This window comes from Ambystoma mexicanum, chromosome 7q, assembly GCF_040938575.1.
Source record: "Ambystoma mexicanum isolate Mex_15411 chromosome 7q, UKY_AmexF1_1, whole genome shotgun sequence".
Taxonomy (NCBI): Eukaryota; Metazoa; Chordata; class Amphibia; order Caudata; family Ambystomatidae; genus Ambystoma; species Ambystoma mexicanum.
In genome coordinates this window covers 651006994-651021080 of record NC_090941.1, presented here as the reverse complement: position 1 = coordinate 651021080, position 14087 = coordinate 651006994, and the positions used below count along the sequence as shown (strand labels likewise).

The window sequence follows — 14087 nt, the reverse complement described above, 5'->3', positions numbered from 1 at the left end:
ATATTCGGTAACCAATGAGTGTCGTGCTTTTAGGGTGCTGCACGTCACTTCCCATTTCTTGATCCAAGTACACTTGCCCCTCTTGGTTCATTGTATATGGGAAGAATACTGCGATTAAACAATTACTAGAATTTTCAGCTTTAAGAAACAGGAATGTATGATTCAAACAAATCGGTTTGAATTTCATGCAGTGGTAAACTACAAAACGCAGTCAAGCCAGAGTTGTTCAGGAAATATGATGGATAAAGGGGTGTGCAAAATAGTGGCACGTCCTTCTGCGCATTGCCTGCTTCACCGAAAAAGATTAAGCATTAAAAATACAAACGGTTATTAATCTACACGCTTTGGAGTGTTGCTCTCTAGACTAGACGAGCACGGCAAGAATACATGAAACATGACACTGTTCATGATATTAGCAGAAGCATTCCCCTTCCTAAATAAGTTTCCTTTAAAGAATAGGTTTCAGGCAAAAAGCGTTGCCCATCAAGGATATAGTTTACTCACCTTCACACAGAATGATATTAAAAGGAAACGGGCCATCGCGCTATGGGGTACGTTCAGGGGCAATTGCTGGAAATATATTCTCAAAGCAGGGCTCATCAGTACAAAGACAACCTACAGATGCAGTCACAGAAGAAAGTGCCCAAACGTACGAACATTAAGAGTTTGCATTTCTAAGAATCCCTCTGACTGTCCATTTCGGACATCCAGTCTTTGTAGACTGGACACTTGAGGTGTGCTGGCTAATAAGGTATTCGGATAAGAGTTGGTATACCCGTAAGAAAAAAAAGCAGGGACATTAAAAAGTTACTGGTTTACCACACGTACAATAAATTACCCATCCTATGGACCAATGTTTTTGTATATTCTCCTCTGATAAAAAGTCACCATGTCCTTAAAGATTAGTTTAAAGCAGAACTGTTACATATTGAAGCAGGGAGGAAAGAAGGACAGGAGGCATCTTGTCCAAGATAGAGGACTTTATTCAGGTACCGGACACAGCAGGTAGTCAAGTGCAGGTAGGGACAAGACACAAGCAGGACAGAGCAATGGCATCCCTCACCCATCAGATGTTAATCTTTAGATGCAGCTGAAGTAACTGTCCCCTTTGGGATCTAAGGTTAGAAAACCAAGACCACCACTCCACAGTGTCTCTCGCACACACATACATCACAGTAATGCAGGGTTCTATCCATTCAGGGAGGCAAGAAGTACAGGTATTTAAACAATTGGGTTTGCATGTTTGTGCGGGTGAAGAATATATATACTTCCTAAACAAGAAACCATTCACGGATTCCTGCAGGGGGATTTGCACTCCTCACAAAGTGCGAGCCAGCTCGTGATACCGCCATAGTACATAAACATCCATCAGCTCTTCATAATTTCCAGGTTTTATTTTGGCAAAAGTTTAAAAAGGAAAACATAACAGCGTTTTGCGGCGTCCTCGTTGCTTGTTCACACACAAAATAGAACATACCCAGTGACACTTAACCATCCATCAATGGTTGATTTTTTTTGTTGTCCTTTCTCGTTTTCCATGTTTCGCAAAGAGTAGTTTAGACTACGGTGGTCTGGGGGTCGCGTAACTAATACAGTGGTGGACGTTTTGTAACAGGTCATTAATACTGCTCAATTCACTTCTAGCCAATACCTGGCCAGGAATACATCTTTCCTCAATGAGCCATTTGTTCACTTATTACTAGCACCATCAAATGTAGGCGCTACAAACAGTCTGATCGTTTGCGGCACGTCGGTTGTCAGACTAAATAAAGTGCTTAGTGCATATATTTCTTAGCTGCCATAATTAATATCTCAACATCCCATCTCCCTCAACTAATGAAATCATGTAAAACAAAAATTGGCCAATTATTACATCCTAATTAAAAATATAACAAAATGCAAGGATCATATTTGCAGATTTAAAGTTCAGAGTTCATGGCTTATATAATAACTCATACGAATTTGCTACATAGGCCTATTGCATTAACAAGTGTTGTGCAAATATTGCGCTCATTTAAATAAAGGGCGGAAACAGGAACCATGTTCATTTAGAGGTATTTGATTATACACGATTGCAAATCACTAAAACCAAACATGATAAATATAGAAAAGTGCTTAGTGCATTCCATTGTATCATCATCTAGTCTTTGTGCAATTCTTTGGAGAGAAGAGAATTGAGGCCTGCCCATTATCTTCATACTTGTTACTCAGAACATGTAATAAAATAGTTTACGAAACAGGTTTAGAGAAAGGAGAAATTAAAAACAATGACAAAAATGTATATTCAAAAAAACAAATGAAAATATCCATATGTGGGACACCTTAACCTAAGGAAACCAGCTAAATCGTTCAATTTAAGAGTCGGATGAAAAGGAAGGTAGGGATTTAGATGGATGACATCAAAAAGTAAACATAATATAACTACAGCTAAACATTCCCCTTTCAGTATATTGCATTATTGCATATACTCCGATCCCGACAAATGTGTATAATTCCTCATCGAGGTTATGTCCCTTGGGTTTTTTCGTTTCAAAGTCTAGAATAAACCGGGTCTCCATCTGGCGCAGTTCTAGTTCTCCATTACCCCTGCAAGGATTTGCCTTAATGTGATGCAAACCAAAGAACCTCAAACTATCAATTTTTCCACCATGGGCCTCCAGGAAATGTACTGCCATTCGGTACGACACGTCAAAGTTTTTTATGGCCCTCATGTGCAGTCTTAATTTTAATTTCCCAATGGTACTCCCAATATACCAAGGGTTACATGAGCAAGAGGGCATATACATTGTATTCAGTGTTGCACGAGATTCTAGCTTTTAATTCAATTTTATGACCCAACACTTGATGCACATACTCAGTTGTATTCCAAGCATGTGTACACGCTTTGCGCTTCGTACACTTAAAAAAGCCAATAATGCTCTTATTCAGCCACATGGTGTTCGTACTCTTGGTCTGGGGGGCCAAATAACTGCTAACCAGTAGATCCTTCAAGGAAGCGGATTTTCTGAAAGTCAAGTTCCCATCTTGAAGACAGAGTGATGTAAGGATTTCATCTGATAAAAGAATATAAACATACACAGGTCAAAGCCCCAAGCAGAAATCCAAAATTGGTCTCTGTGAAATTAAGATGGGAAACAGCCATGTTTTATTTATTTGCCCCATTTCACTAGAAGGCACAATGATTGTTAAAATGCCAGTTTTCTTTTGGGCGTGGGATCCAAAGCTTTGCAGCTAAAGGAAAATCTGCTTCCTCATCACAGTAGTATCAAACGAGGAACACATTGTAGATTAGATTGTGTAGATCTCAACCTTTGATTTGGAACATAGATTTGCAAGGCCCATGGGAGCACTCTTCCATCAAGTTCAACTTTTCAAGTACATGTAAATATGTTTGTTCAAAGTCGCAATGCTGGTGGCTTTCCCGGTCACAAACAAGGTGGGGAAAGGGAGCAGACAGTGGGTAGAGTGAGGGCATACCCGAAGTAAAGTGGGAATTTACCACCCTTCAGTGGTATTCTAGGACTGGCCTATTCTCACAGAACTTCTTTTGTCAGAAGTAACCACAATCTGGCCCAGTATGTTCTTCTTTCCCATTGCAGATATATAATAACATTGTGTTGAATGGCCTAGGAGGATTTCCACTCCTCCCTATTCAGTCATTTCCACATTGTAATGCAAAATGGATACTTCCGATATCTCCAACATTGTACCACCCATCTGGTGGGAATGAGCAGAAAGGAAAGATGGAAGAAACGAGAAGGAGCAGGTTGTAGGCAAAGAAGGACAGGCCAATCTAATGTGCTAATTTCTCTACTTAGTATAAATACGCAGACATTTTGGGTATGGAAATTGGATGCAGACGAGGGCGAGTAGAGAGAAACAGGCTTGTATGTTCTGCACAAGTCCCGGACAGGTCTCATGCCTCCAAAAACGTACGTCTAGGGAATAGCATATTTCACCAATTAAAAAGCAAAATTGCCAGAATGTTAAAAATATGCTTCGGCTATAAAATTCTGTCATCCCACTTTTCACCCAAAACAACAAAAACGCATTAACAAAACTGCATCCAAGTTTAAGATGGGGGGGGGAAATAGGAGATTCAAAGAAAAAGGTTTTTTTTTTAAGTTAAAAACATTGGCAAAAATGTTTTTAAATCTAAATATAGCATAAAATATTGGCCCAATTTAAAATGTTCAGAATTTGTGGATTTCAGGACTCGTCAAGCTACACTGCGGGTAGTCCAACTGCGAACAAAACGTTTGCAAGCAGACAACCCACATCCTCCTCGGTATTACCCAAATTGATTGAAAAAAAATTGAACTAAATGGTAGATTTTCTATCAATTTGCGTCCGAAAATGCCAAACATGAAGAGCGGGGGTGTCCCCTGCTCCCCATATTTGGTATAGCCAGCCTAAGGGGTTGCAGGGGTGTCCCCTGCATCCATAACATTGGTGGTAGGGGGACAAAAATTGCTCCGGGCCCCATTTTAAATGAAGGGTCGAAACGGGAACCCAAGCAGTTACACTGCGGGCATTCCACCCGCGAACTACGAGGGAAGACAACACACATCCATTTTCTTTAGGTCTGCAACCTTTGGCATTTCAAATGTTTTGAACTAAAACTCACATTAGCCCTAATCAGCACAGTCAATGGTAAAGCATCATGGTAGTTGCAGTGCAAAACCTCTGAAAGCCGAATGTTTCTGGATGACCTCCCTCCCACCCGCTCTACAGGATGTACATTTTCATGAACACAGCTTTATCCAGAAACTGTTATTAGAACCAAACCATGAATGTAGTTCTTAAGTTTAGGACTGTAGCATGATTTGCACATAGAAGACCACCACAATTCTGTCCCTTCATTCCAGATGAAATGCCGAGTGGCAGGATCCCGCATTCACAAAATGACTGCAACCATTCTCTCAGTTTTATTAAAAAGTAATAAAATATTAAATTGTAAAAATTCATACATTGTTAAAATGCATCAATTATTCTGCGCACCAGTGGAACAAAAAATATAAAGCCCCACACTGTCAATGTAAATCGTAAATAAATATGTAATCCTCTATTGCGTGATTTGGTAGAATTCTGTATTCTTGTTTTGCATTCGAGTGACGATCACCAAAAGCACAGAAACTAATCAACAACTGCAATACAGGGAATTTTTTGTATTGGTTTAAATTACTGCAGGTCTAAGAAGTAAACACTATTCATCCCAATAAAACAAATCTCCTAGGCATCTATTTACCACCTGTCTACAAAGACAAACATTTCCTGGCTGGGGGAAAAAAGCTCGGCATTCAACTCTACACTACAGTGGCCTGCGGTGCTTTTGCATTCATGGCTACCCAAGAGCACTAGGAAATGTTCTGTAGTGTAGGGTTACCGGAAGAAATGAAAAAAGGTATGCGAGTGTATCTTACGTTTGAATTTAAAAGGAATTACCAACATCTTGTGTGTAAAGGAAACGGGTAACAATGCAACCACTGTCTTGTGTTCTTCAACTATAGTCCGGCGTTTGCTGGTTGGTCCCATGACAACTGAAAAGAGACCAAACACAAGAAACAAAACACCATCCATCCTTTAGGTCTGCCTCAATACTATGCCACAGAATGTTCTCCTTAGAATGAACGAGCGCTACTTCAAAATTAGCCGACAGGTGTACAAAGATTTCAGAGGAGGGACCCAAGTCTGTTAACAATGCTTCAGAATGTGCAGTAGTCAATTTGCGCACTTCACTAGTATATGTATATGGACGCATCTTTATTATGTGTACAATGGTTTGGTTACCTTAACAAATCCTATAGCAAACACAAGGAATGACTAGTCAGCAACTACCTTATTTACGTTACCCACACAACACGAATCGGGTGTTTACCAAGCTCAATAAAACTGGTGCGAGTTACCTGAAGAGCGAGATCTGGTGGCAGTGGCAAACAGCATGTCATCCAGGCAATTCCCTTGCAGTGTTCAAAGCATCCTACTGTGAAACCGGTCCCACTAAATGGCTGCTGTTTACACCTTCTTACAATTGTTTTTCATATCAAAGCATCAGATCCATGACCACACAGCTAAGCAGGTATGGCAAAAATACGGTAAGTGTGCCAACATTAGAGGCAAAGGCTCCAACTAAAGTAAGGAACAATAGAAAAGGTAGGGGAGAAATTGGGCCGGAACAAGACAGACCTGCGCTCTGGCAAAAACTGTCTGGCCGGAGCACAGTTCAGCATAGACCGACACAAAGCCCAATCACCCCAAAGTTGAGGAAGCCCTCTACCCCAGACTGGCGCGTGTCAATGCGTGCATGATCCACGCACCTCTTCACAGATTGCATCTCAAAGCTGTCCTTTGCTCAATAGCCCAAACTTAAACATGAAAACTGTCCAAAGATGTATAAAAGTCTCATGATTTGCACACATTTTACTGTCAGCATGACTATTCTGACAGGGGAAATGAGCAGCATACCACGTGTGCATTGCATGCTCAGAAGAAATTCAAGTTTTAATTATTAGCACAGACATGTTTTATAAATTGGTGGTTATTCTTAAATTCACAAAATGCACTTTTAAATGCAAAACAGCCAGCATTCTCTATACAGCGCAGGCACATCATTCCACACTTTCCATCACCGCTCAGTTCCATGCACAACATTGACAATGCAGCCCCAGTCCCGAACACACCACTGACGACAACCCGCCCCCCTGCCTGTGCCAAGTAAGGAGAAGGGGCAGTGGGGAGTTCCCCCAGTATATTTTGCCCATTTCCAGCACTGCGCAAAGGTAATATTAGGACAACGTAAATAGGGCATTTGACACCCCAGCACACAGACGAAGGGACACTCAATTCAGCAATCGAAGTTGGAATGAGGTGAGACTACTGCAATCTTACCTATTTGCAGTGTTACAGCTCTGCCACTACATCATTCATGGCATATCCAGGCTAGTGGACTGTGGTGCACACTACCCTTTTATTCGATGTACTTAGTCATTTAATGAGCTTCGGAAAACCACACGGTGCTCTACTTGGGTAGGGGTTCTATTGACGTCTTATATTTAACGGGTGGGAGAATCACCCACATTCATCCTGTACTATAGCTTCCTAAAGAATAATTACATTGAATATTTTGGATGTGTGGTACCAACAAATGCTTGTTGGACCAAATCGAAAAGGAAGCAGTGGGCAAGTAGGTGGCTTTCTATAATACATCTTTAAGTGTGGCGTTGAGATTTTTGGTGGATAGAATAACCTTATTTCCTCTTCTTACAAGCTGGTAAAACTAATACCTACACAAAGATTAAAGTTACAACATCGCCCTAAACATCAATGTTACCGAAGACGGGCATTGTGGCCTGCTCAGAATGATTTGTAAAGGGTGCACAGGGGTACACTGTATCCATAATCACCCTTATGGTGTTCAAGAGCAGCGGGCACAAGGAGGTCTAGTCAGTGTATACACATTGGAGTTGGTGTTCTCCGACTAAGGTACCCACGGGATGCAGGCTATCACTTCACTGGTAAATCCTTAAGTAGAACAACCGTCCAAGCAGTAAAACGTCCAAATTCAAGTGCAACCACGTAACTAAGGTATGCAAAATAGTGAAATTAATATTTATTTGAAAAAGCACCCAAAATGAGAAAATGAAAAAAGGCATCCCACTCCTTTGCATATAAACTAGAAAACGATATTTTGTATTTGTAGAGCAAAGCCAAGCCCTGAGGCAACTGGACGCTAGTCTTACATGCTACAGCAGTCATGGCAATACAGGCAAATCACAGGAGAGGGAGTTACAAGTACAGTGAATACACAAATAGGCATATCAAGGTGAGGTGGGTACATAATATAAGGATGGTTATAAGTGAGGGCCATATATACAGGAGGTAAATGGATAAAAATGTCAAATACAGAGTTGATACCACATCACTGTAAATGCTGCACCCAAGAGTAAATGCTTTACAAGCCGTTCATCTGCAATGTCCCGGGTTTTATGTATATATTGGTGGAACCATGCGTTTCGAACAGAAATAAATGTATTGAGTAGCAACCCAGCTTCAAGTGCCTTACAAATGGGGAAAAGGTAAAGAGCAACTGACCAGTTGATGTTGGGTAATACACGATACACTGACAGGGCAAGACAAACAGAATTCCAAGAGACTGGATATGTACAGAGGGAATGGTCATAGATACAGTCGAGTTGGCAGACTGTAGTTAGTAAGAGGGTGTGGAGTAGTGGGTGTTCCCCCCCACAAGGTCAAAACGTGGAGATTGAAGGTGTTGGCGGTAGTGGTGTTTTGGATGGGGAGAAGGGGGTTGCGCTCCAGGGGTGAGGTGCAAGGAGGTAGAACAAGTTAAATCAGGAGGACACAGAGTGGCCTGGCAACAGTGAGATTAAGTTGAATTTTGAAGCGGGGATTACAGGTTAGAAAGTAGAAGGAGAGGTCTGGTAAATAATTTGAATGGGGACAGATTTTCCATAGAATCCATTTGACACACATAGCGTGTTCAGAAGTTGAAGGAGAGATTATGGACGTCTTGGGTGAGGGAAAGAAGATGCTGAGGCCAAAGAGGGGGCTAGCACAATAGTTGAAGCAACTGAGCACAAGGGTTTGGTCTCCCATCCCCCTGCTGGTCTTATTTTAATAAGCCGTTTACACACCACTTCTTTAAAGCAGACAATATTTTGTGAGGGCTCTCCTTTCCATATTCCTAAAGCATTTCTGGTTCTGTAGAATTGCAAACTACAAAACACATGCTCAGATCGGCAGATGCCGCAAGATAAAACATTTGTATACCACATTAATAAGACTGCTCCAGAGCCTCTGTCTTCATGAATGCAAATGTAGCTAGACTAATGCTAGGTAAACCCAGTGCTTTAATGGGCAGGTACATGCCCCTTATGAGTACCTGCACTTCTGTTATATGAAAGATACAGCACTTCTCAGACGGAAGCCAATACTTTTAACGTAGGAGTACATGCTTGTGGCAAAATATCTAATGTGGCTACTGTCCAACATTAGCATTTGACCAACGGGTGCCTGATCTCTTGAGAGAGAATCCACTCTCAGAAAAAGGAGGAGACGGGAAAACAATATTATATATAATACACACTTTTTAAAAAAAAAAAAAAAAAAAAAATCAAATACGGCCTCCTGGTGACAAAGATTTGGTAAACAAGGGTTATGGGATGTTGGTGGTAAAACAGTTGTTAAAGCCAGACTAATATCCTGAAAGAGGGATCACTCCTACCCAGGATGTCCGTTGGAGGGGGATATAGGTCAGAGTCGTACACATACCTCTGTGGTCCTCACATTAAAATGTCCCCATCAGTTGCAAACACTTGCCCTTTGCCACCCTGACCCCACAGAAAAAAGGCAGGTCAGTTGTGCCCCATTTGGGGTGTACTTTTTGTGTGAGCCGTTTCCACTATACATACACAAAGCGATTTCTCACAGTAAACTTAGCTATGAAACCACCCACTCCTTTGCTCTGAATGTTCAGAATAAGCCCTGGATCATTCAAAAACAGGACCAGTGATGTTCAAAGTGCATCGCGGCTTGAAACAGCCCCATGCACCAACCAGAGAGAACAAATATTTAAAAAGGAAATTTCACATTATTTCAAAACTTGTATCGCTTGGAAAATTTACCCTGCAACAAGATCTCGCCCAAAACTGCTAATTATCTGGCTTAAAAAAAAATTGATCTAATGGCTGAAAAGGTGACAGCTCCAACAAACGCATTCATTAAATTCGACTCCTAGTCAAGGGTAAGGGGATCCATTTCAGTCAGTATAAAATACTGTATTCTATACTGTTAACCAACCCCCACTGATATGCCAAAGAAGCCATGACATTCCAACGGGATGCTAGTGAAAAAGAATTGCTCCCATGTTGTGCTAGTACTGACTGCATCGGGCCTCATAGCTTGCGACATTGGACAGAAAAAGGTAAGCATGGCATCACAACTCCTCCGAAACTCAAACAGGGGACGATTACATGCTGGGCAAACGAGGATGTGCAAGGAAATGTGCTCCCGAGGTCTCTCTTAAATTTTAAAAATGTCATGTTGCTCTCTCTCTATTGGTTCCGTTTGAGCATTTTGAATCACAAGAGGCAATAGCACTGTTCCGTTAGAGGACAGCAGCGAGTCACAACCACCGATCTACATGCCATACGATGTTATAACAGCAATGAAATCAAGCCATGTCTTTTTAGAAAACGAAAAATCGGTCAACGTCGCAGTTCGGAAACAAAAATGTGCCAAAGATGCATCATCAATATTCAAGAACACCTTAGCACACGGATATGGGTGAAGCATCAAGCATATGTGGGCATATTTCTGGACGATCAAAGTGTCGGAACAGAAATAAACAAAACGCACCCATTTCACAACTCCTCCTCCCTTTGAACTCTGGTATGCTTAGAAAGTGGAACCAGAAAAACAGGACTGAGGCAGAACAATCTTACGGCTTAGAGTCGCCAAGTGCCCTTGAAAGAAGCCAAATTGGCACTGCAGGAAGGTATCCGAGTAAGACTACGCAGCGGAAGAAAGGTGCCAAGAACTAACTCCCAGCGCTGACACCGGGACATACGTGGGAACAAGCGAGCATGAACCGTCGTGGAATTAATTACAGAATCCATGACTGGCTTGAAAAGAGGGTAGTCTAGTCAGTCATGCCACTTACATTCCGGACAATCTATTACTTTGCCCCCTCTCAGTAACACGTAATTCCTTTACACACATGCAAAAAATACAATGAATCAGGTCGCAGCAAACTTTTGGATATTAACTGAAACAATCATGAACAGTCATGTAAAAGAAACTCTGATAATAAACCCCCACTACCGGCATGCCAGCCCCCTGGCGGTTATGTCAGTGGTGCAGAATGAACACACTGCTGTTCTGAGGTCAGAGGTCCTCTTACCATATCTGATGGTACAGCGGCGTTAGACATCCTGCTGGCGATGTGATCCTGGCTGACAGCCACACGATGACCAAACGAGTTTCGAAAGCCAAAAAAGCAATATAAAAACAAATCTCACACACTTGTCCTCGTGTACTTGTTTCTGATGAGAAACCCTGTGTGGTGGTTTCAAAGGAGCGGTGAGGGCAGCGCAGAGGATCCTTTTTTTCAGCAGCACTCGTGCCAGGTAGCGCAGGCAGCAAGGGGCGCTTATGTTGATCTTTTTTTTCCCAGTACGTTGTCACTAAAGCTGGTCTTTGTCATGATGTTCTGGAAGTGGACAAGTATGGATTTTCTGGACATCCAACATGAGAAGTACGACAACACACACAAAAATGAGAATCCTTCTCACTCAGTGAGGATACACAAAAAGCACGCCTTAAAAGTTAGAGCGAGATGTAGGGGTATTAACTGAGAACAGGGTGGAAATAAACATGGTCTTGATGGGGGTGAGGAGCTTCCTGTGGGAGCCTGGCGGTGGTTGTGCAGGGCAGAGGGGGCAGGGCTGGAGTCGTAGCCTTCGGTGCTAGCGATTGTAAGCAGCCCTGTCCAACGGCTCCTGCGCCTGGGTGCCGCTCCTGCCGCCCGCTCCACGGACCCTCGGACCCTTCCTCTGTCCCCTCCGCCCGTAAACGCTTCACTCGGACGGTGCGCTGTGTACAAGCCTAGCTCCGCTTCCTGCTGTCATCTCGAGATGCAAAGAAACATGGCCGCAGCAGCAGCAGGGAGGTGGAGAGCCAAGCAGCGAAAGCCGAAGCCGCCCCCAGCCCACCCCGCCCCGTGAGATGACATCAGCTGGGCTGACCCCCCTCCCCCAGCTCCTGTACTTCACGGGGGATGTAGTCCTTGGAGTGATTATAGGTTTTATTATGTTAGGTTTTTAACATGAAACTAAAAACTTAGCATTCACCATTCTCCCGCTTAATTCACGTCTGTCTCTCCGCCATCTTGAAACAGAACGAGTTCTGTAAGATGGTCAAGAGGAATGTATCGCTAATTCGTGAGAAGTATACACCTTTTAATATCGCGACAAATTAGCACCAACCTGCTAGCAGGTATTGAACGTGTAACTGATATTAAAAAAAGGTAAGCTTTGCCTTTATTTATAAACTTAATTCGAATCAACTAAGGCATCTAAAACAGATGAGAGTTTAGCTATATCTTTTTGACTTCACAAATGTTTATGCTCGCTGGTATCCTTTGTTGTTGTTCTGTCCATTTCCCTCTTCCTCGTCTCAGTGCTTACTTTTTGGCCCAGCCTCCACTGACAGGGACCCTTTTCTAATAAAAATTGTTTCTCCCCTCTCTAGGTAGGGTGGACAACTTTACAAAATATTTTCACAAGACACTTTAGACGTGCTATTGCATAAGATGTCTGCACTGTGCACGGTACATGCCAACATTTTGGATCCCCTGGGAGGGACATTAGTTCATGGGAAGTGTGGTGTCATAGCTCTCAACTCACCCGCATTTGGCGGGTGTCACCCGCCTTGCAAAGGGCTGACTCACCCGCCAAGCCTCCTGCACGCCCATTCATTCCAATGGGCGTCTCACCCGCCAAAAACAAAATCGGGTGATTTCACCCGCCTTTGCGAGACAAATGGTTGAGAGCTATGTGGTGTATACTCCAAGCTCGAGTGACGTGAGTGAGAGGTGGCCAGGGCAAGCAAAGGAAATAAAGAGGGGGAGGCCCGGAAAGGGAGGAGCCCAGTTACACACAGTAAGCCAGCGTGTGGTGTGAGTTTTTTTGATCTCGCGCGAAACAGGAGAGTAGGTATTCACCAGCCGACCAGACTCCAATGTGCCCAGCCGAAGGTCGGATCTCCATATATCAGACATGCCAACATTCTGAAGCCCCCAAGAGGGAGATTTGAGCACCAAAATCGGGAGAATGCATTTTCACCATAGGAATGCATTGGGAATATTGTTATTTTATGCGGGAGACAGTAACAAATAGTACTGTTTTTAATGAAAAAATCTGGAGTCTGCCACCTAAATCGGGAGAGTCGGCATGTATGATATTTCACACTGGCGATGAGGACGAAAATAAGCCACGTTTGTGCCACGCCCCCCACAGCTCACTCGCATAACACCGGCCGGGACAAAACACGCATGCCGGCAGAGGAAAGGCACAAAACGGGCCGGAGTGAATCCATAGAGCCAGAAGCATCAACGCCCATACAAGGTGAGAGCACGGGGGAGGGCCACACACTCCAACAATATCAAGGGAAGCCTTATAACACACGAGGAGACAGAGTAAGCAAAGCTCACAAGCACTCAATCATCCAGGTCACATCGCAAGCCCCCAGAACAGCCCCACTAGAAAAGGCAGCAGGAGCCCCAGAGACCTTTTCACGAAGGCAGAGGGCCCTGATACCACACAAACAACGTTCATGAGGCCATTTGACCCATATGCTACAGGAGCAGCCCTCAAGTGGGGAATATGGATTCAACAATTTTAACTTAACATGCAAGCCAGGGAGATCACAGAAAGGAAGAAACAGCGCACGCTGCTACTGATAAACATCGGCGCTGTGGCACTAAGGCTGTTCAACACATTACCTAACAGGGTAGCAAATGATGACTATGGGCAGTGAAATCAGAGCTGAATAACAAGTTTAAGCCCAAACAAAACCCAGATTACGAACATTTACAGTTCTGCATGACCAGGCAGTGAGCCAAAGAAAATATCGACGATTTCCACGCATGGCCCAGGGAAATGGCGCTGGGCTACGAATTCACAGACAAAGAGTATGCTGTCCGCATGCAAATCAACGGCCTATCCTCTGATAAACTGCACAGGGCAGTGTTGTCAGAAAGGAATGTCCCCTTAGACCGAATCCTAGCAATGGGCAGGCTAAGGAACCACGCAGAAGACCAGGTAGCTGCCATGGAAGCCACCATGGATCGATTACCCCTCGACAACATCCAGAAAGAAGAAGAAATTGCAGCAGTCCGAGGCACACCAGAAGGAGAACACTACCACCACCACGCCAGGGAGAGCACTGAAGCGACGCGAGTCATGGAAATGGTGTGGAGGACCCTGGCACAGAAGCAAACCATGTCCAGCCCTGGGAGTCACCTGCAGGAAGTGCAAGGGGCTAAACCACCTTGCAGCAGTCTGTCT

At 43.4% G+C, this 14087-nt stretch overlaps 1 protein-coding gene across 1 annotated transcript in view; it reads right to left on the bottom strand.

The window, feature by feature from the left end:
* UBL3 (ubiquitin like 3) overlaps window positions 1-11718 on the bottom strand; it is a 693461-nt gene extending 681743 nt beyond the window's left edge. Inside the window, exon 1 of the mRNA XM_069640754.1 lies at window positions 10922-11718. Coding sequence (XP_069496855.1) covers window positions 10922-10951 — 30 coding nt within the window. The 5' untranslated portion in view covers window positions 10952-11718. The remainder of the gene's footprint in view (window positions 1-10921) is intronic.
* Window positions 11719-14087: the final 2369 nt, after the last annotated feature.